The 6,098-nt window shown below is 43.3% G+C and overlaps 1 protein-coding gene across 1 annotated transcript; it reads left to right on the top strand.

Annotated features, from left to right (window-relative positions):
* The first annotated feature begins 3,266 nt into the window (after positions 1–3,266).
* On the top strand, positions 3,267–4,244 carry LOC142503275 (olfactory receptor class A-like protein 1). Its single transcript, XM_075615436.1, has one exon. It carries the CDS (start codon positions 3,267–3,269, stop codon positions 4,242–4,244), a length of 978 nt encoding a protein of 325 aa, XP_075471551.1.
* Positions 4,245–6,098: the final 1,854 nt, after the last annotated feature.

Consider the following 6,098-nt stretch of genomic DNA (forward strand, 5'->3'; position numbering starts at 1 on the left):
CTTCCTAGGAGGGGAGATGTTACCTCCTCGGCGACTAGCTTCAAAATGAGGCGAGATAGGCTTTTATAGGCCTATGACGTCACATTTTGGTCAAATGTTTCCCACAATCCTGATTGGGCCGTGAAAAACATGTGATTTGTAAAATAAATTAAAAAAATTATGGCGTCATTTAAAGGCAATGACCCCAGCCAATCAGAATGGCTGAGTTTCAATTGCCTTTAAGATGACGTCATCAAAACAAAGATGGCCGGCGACACATGGTACGGTAGCCAATCAGAGCGTGGGAACTCCATCCCAACTCTGATTGGCTGAAGCCAAGCCTCTGTCACATGGTCTACTTGAGCCAATCAGAGTGTATGTTAAATAATAAATCATGTATTTATGGGGGGGCACAGGGGGTGGATTATGTATGAAATAAATATAATGATGTTTATTGTATTGTTTTTATTGTGGGTACTGGGGGTGGGGGAAGGGGTTATTGGTCCCAAGGGTATGTGGGTAGGCCTCCCGGCTGGGTTGTGGGTGAGGGTGGTTAGGCCTCATGGGATGGGGGGGGGTTAGTGGGGGAGGGAATGTAGGCCTCCCGAGTGGTGGGTGAGGGTGGGTTAACCCCTTAATGACTGTAGCGGTTAATAACCGCTAAGGTGATTATGGGGTTAGGGGACATTACATTGGCTATTTTTATTCTTGTGTTTGTTTTGCAGCACCGGAGGGACATGGGCAGGATGAAGATGAGGATGAAGACGGCCTTCATCGTGGGTGCCTGGAAAAGGTAAGTTTAATATGTATTTACTGTATTTATTGTAATTTATATGTATTTAAAATGGGCAAATGCATTATTATCCATATGTGGATAATAGTTTTTTTGCCCATTACAGTATGGTTAGGGGGTGGGGGGGGGTGTTGTATATTGCTATGTTAATTGGGGGCAATTGTCCCCAATAAACATTCTATTGTGCCTTAACCCCTTCATTGCCTTAACGGATAGCCGCTATGGTAATGAAGCTGCTTTAAAGTATTTTTATTAATATTGTGCGGGAGCAGGGGGTCCCCTGCTTCCCGAGTTACAGGCCCCGGTTTGGTGCATCGGTGCCAGTGTCGCCGCCATCTTTATAGAGCCTTGTCACGTCTTGGACGCTATTAAGATGGCGGCGACATTGGCCTCCGATGCCCCATACCGGGGCCAGTAACTCGGGAAATAGGGGGTCCCTGAGGCAGAAATCAATGCGGTTCAGCTCAGGGGACCCCCTGCTCCCACACTATTATTAAAATGTACATTAATGCAGCTTCATTACCATAGCGGATAGCCGCTAAGGTAAGGAATTATTGTTTATTGTTATGTGTGTTTCGACAGTAGTGTAGATGAGCAGGGGGTCTCCTGAGCTGAACCGCATTGGTTTCAGGTTCGAGAACCCCCTACTTCAGGAGATACAAGACACTTTATGGGGTGCCGGTAACCCCTGCCGAATTTAAATATCCCGGTCACGTGACGCGGGAGCTTAAAAGTGCAGGGGATACCGGCACCCCATAACGGGGCCTGTATCTCCTGAAATAGGGAGTCCTCGGACCTGAAACCAATGCGGTTCAGCTCAGAAGACCCCCTGTTCATGTACACTATTATTAAAATGTATTTATTTAGTGTACGATCGCCTGTAACAGCCTTGCATGGACACTCTCTCCCTTCCCTCAATATGACACTCTCTCTCTCCCCTCAATATGACACTCTCTCTCTCCCCTCAATATGACACTCTCTCTCTCCCTCCCCTCAATATGACACTCTCTCTCCCACCCCTCAATATGACACTCTCTCCCCCTCCTCTCAATATGAAACTCTCTCCCCCTCCTCTCAATATGACACTCTCCCCCTCCTCTCAATATGACACACTCTTCCCCTCCCCTCAATATGACACTCTCCCCCTCCTCTCAATATGACACACTCTTCCCTTCCCCTCAATATGACACTCTCCCCCTCCTTTCAATATGACAGACTCTCCCCCTCCCCTCAATATAACACACTCTCCCCCTCCCCTCAATATAACACTCTCTCCCCCTCCCCTCAATATGACACTCTCTCTATCCCTCTCTACAATATGACACTCTCCCCTAAATGACACTCTCTCCCCCTCCTCTCAATATGACACTCTTTCCCCCTCTCCTCAGTATGACACTCTCTCCCCCCCTGCAAATCACATCATACCCCCCCTGCACCTCACATCACTTCCCCCTCCCTGCACCTCACATGTCAGCAGCCCCCCTCACATGCCAGCAGCCCACCCACCCCTCACATGCCAGCAGCCCACCCACCCCTCACATGCCAGCAGCCCACCCACCCCTCACATGCCAGCAGCCCACCCACCCCTCACATGCCAGCAGCCCACCCCCCCTCACATGTCAGCAGCCCACCCCCCCTCATGTCAGCAGCCCACCCCCCCTCACAGGCGGTGGAGGAGGGGGAGGGGGCGGTGGAGGAGGGGAGGGGGATGAATCGCCGCCATTTTTTTAAACTTTAAAAAAAAAAAAAAAATTTAATTTATTTAATTAATTAACTGGCGCCCGGCCGGAGTCACTGCGGGCCACACAGAGAGGCCAGGCGGGCCGTATGTTGTGCAGCCCTGCTGTTGGCTATAGTGTTGTTTTGTTTCCTCTTCTCTCTATGCAGTAGAAGAAAAACAAAAGGCTGTATAAAGTTGCTCTGTGGGGCCTGCTAAGAGGGTTTACCTTCAAAAGGTTGCAGCTTGAAATGTTTTTGCCAAAGTATTTAACTACATCACTCAGAAGAAGAAAAAAAAATTGTAATTAACAAAATAATTTGCCGTACTGTATGTAGCATTGGGGATTGTTTGTCTAACGGTAACAAATGGACATTGTGATGTTGACACTGACAGTCAGTTTAATGCAATCTTAACTCAATGTATCAAAGTTCTTCACATCAACCTTGTTCTGCTTGTGTCAGTCAGTGAGTTGAGGAGTGGTTTAGGTGAAATTACACAGTGCAACCTTATAGTGGGATATACCAAAGAATCTGAAGGATACCGTTTTCCTTTTACATGTGCCCCATTCTGGTATTTGTGATTCTGGGATAGGTTGCAAATCAGAAGCCATGTGGAAACCCACCCTTACGTTTTGTCAGAAGTCTATAAAAGCACAACTTAGTAAAAAAAATAAACGTTTTGTGCTGCTGCTGTTTTTGGAGAGACTGTTGTGTTTCTGCGGATTATTGTATAACACGTTTGTGCTTGCAGGTGTCTGAAACTGAAAAAAGGGTGATGGAGATTCATCTTCTTTTCAAAGCACTCAGCTTCATTTTTTTGGTGGTAATCGGGATTTCTGGCAACGCCTTTATTTTGTTCGCATTTTCCTATATCAGGATAATGGAGAAGAAGCTCATGCCAACCAACATCATCCTGATGGTCCTGGCTTCAATGAATTTTCTTGTTGTCATCTCCCGTGCCATCCCCCAGGCCCTGGATGCCACAGGACTGCAAAACTTACTGGATGACACAATGTGCAAACTCGTCATACTCACCTATAGAGGGAGTAGGGCCATGTCCATTTTTGTCACCAGTTTGCTTAGCTGTCACCAATGTATCCTCATTGCCCCAACCACTGGGCTGTGGCCTTATCTGAAGCAAAAGGTGACCCAGAATGTGTTGGTCATCATTATAGTAATCATGTGCATTAATCTTGGGCTACACCCCTTCCCTATCATGTACACCCATGCCAAGAAGAATGTCACAACTTCGCCATATACATTGCACTTGGTCTACTGCGATACAGACTTTTTCACCTACCTCAATTATATTGTTAATGGAGCATTATTTTCCGTCAGAGACTTTCTTTTTGTGGGACTCATGACTCTGGCGAGTAGTTACATTGTGTATGTGTTGGTCTGTCATGAGAAATCCATAAAAGGCATACAGAGCTCAGACAGAGACCAAGGAAAATCAGTTGACTACAAGGCTTCTAGAGCTGTCATCTTGTTGGTTGTCATGTATGCACTGTTATTTGGGATGGATAACTGCATGTGGATCTACACCCTGACCCTGTCTAATGCAAGTCCTGGCATGAATGAGGCCAGAATAGTGCTATCTTGCTCTTACTCTGCTCTGAGTCCTATAGTCATCATCGCTACGAATCCCAAATTACAACAGATAGCAAACATTTTACATAGAAGGAAACTGTTACCCTGGAATCACCAGGAAGATTCAGGAAGCAGCATTCATGTGAATTGTATCAGCAAATAGCTGTGATCAGAAATTAACATGTATGTGTATGTTTGAAAGTCAACACTGTTTATGGTTTTAAAACCCATTTGTAAAGAATATTAAAGAATAAAGAGAGGTTAAATGTATTGTGTACCCTAATCGACAAAATCCTCTGTATTCAATGATACTGTTAATGCTGTTTGAAATTACAGATATGTAAACTTCTCAAAAAAGCTTGTGAACTTAGAAAAATGTGCTGTGTTTTGCAAGAGGGGAGAAGGGGAATGCAAGAAAATCCCAGGGAGTTTCATGCCCAATGTCTAAATTCCATCAATAATTAGCTCTTATTTTTTTAATGTAATTTAACAACTTTTGGCAGATCTTTCTACCCTCCAAATATTACTAAATTGCAAGATCCTAAACATTTGCAGAAAACATTGGGAATGGAAAAGCAGTAATTTTGCACATATCTGATTGGAAAACTTTCAAACACTTCCTCCTACATTGTACATGCAATCACAATGTTCCAGTTAAGACCAATTCACTGTGTCAAATAGTACCGCTCCCTACTCAAAATCTTCAGTGCCAGAGGGCTACATCCTTCTGCTGATTCCACACTAACATATCTTACTTGGATCAAACCACTTTCCGGCTTTACACTTGTGCCCCTGATTACATATAGTTATTTTTTTTTCTCTGTGCACCATTCATTGCCATCATTGTCTGTTAAGGCCTGTCTCCTTAATGTCCATTTATCTCCTTCGCTCTGTCACATCTGGGACATTGTTCACTTCCTGGCAACTTCCATATGTGGCCCTACTATTAGAGTTCACTAAGTGACCTATGCCTCCATATCAAATTCTCCCTAAGATCTCACCTCACTGACATTCACATGAACAATCTCTCCATGGCCCTATTGAATAACACATTAGGATGTAGAGCTTCGGATGGTTGGTGCTTTGGTAATAGCAATCGAATTCTAAGAAAACGTTGATCTGTTTTAAAAAAAAAAAAGGACATTTAAAGAAAGGTAGCCAGAGAACGAAGAGATGGAAGTGATAGAAAGTGATATGCAGATCAGGCGTGTGAAAGAAAAGAATAAGGAAGTAAAAATATCAAGAAAATAATAAATATTAAATAAGAAAGTGCAGGAGAATTGAGTGAGTGAAAGTGAAGTAAAAGAAGAGTTCACGAAGTAAAGTGAAAGATCTGAAGAAAGGAGATTGCAATAAAGATCTAATAAGGGAGAATATTAATAGGTAAATAAGAACTGTAGATATTTAGCTAGATAAATAATAACTCACGGAATTGGCTTGGGCATCCAATAGGGTACAGATGGAGCAGGCGTTAATGCTCCCGTTGACGTGTTGCAGCAGGATGCACTCAACGTGCCAGTAGGATTAGATACCATTGTGTCTGCATTCGCCACATGCAAAAAGGGGCGGGCTGAAACATTATTGCGTTATATTTAACTGATATGAAGACAGGTAAATAACATGTAGGTAGACAGTCAAAATGATAGTTACAGTAGATAGGAGAATACATATATATATCATCATCCATCTCTCTCGATCTGCACCCAGAGTATCTATTGATAGATCTTGATAGGTATACATGTATATAGGTAAGCATGCATATGAGAGGTATATAGTTATATAAGGGGAAAAAACTTCATAAATTGCTGACTATACTGCTATTAAATCTAGGGACCTTATTCTATATTGTCCGAAGCAGCATTCGGGCTGTTTTGGCAAAATATTATCATTTACTTTAATGGGGATTTTCATCTAAAATTGCTTCAAAAGACTATACTGTAGGATTATCCCCTTAGAGGGATAATTTGGGGAAATTGCTCAGTATTATAAATTACTACGGAAGGGTTTGCAGAGGAAT

The sequence above is a fragment of the Ascaphus truei genome, chromosome 9 (assembly GCF_040206685.1).
Source record: "Ascaphus truei isolate aAscTru1 chromosome 9, aAscTru1.hap1, whole genome shotgun sequence".
Lineage (NCBI taxonomy): Eukaryota > Metazoa > Chordata > Amphibia > Anura > Ascaphidae > Ascaphus > Ascaphus truei.

Coding starts and splice junctions, on each gene's coding strand:
- LOC142503275 (XM_075615436.1), top strand. CDS start 3,267: ATGGAGATTCATCTTCTTTTCAAAGCACTCAGCTTCATTTTTTTGGTG.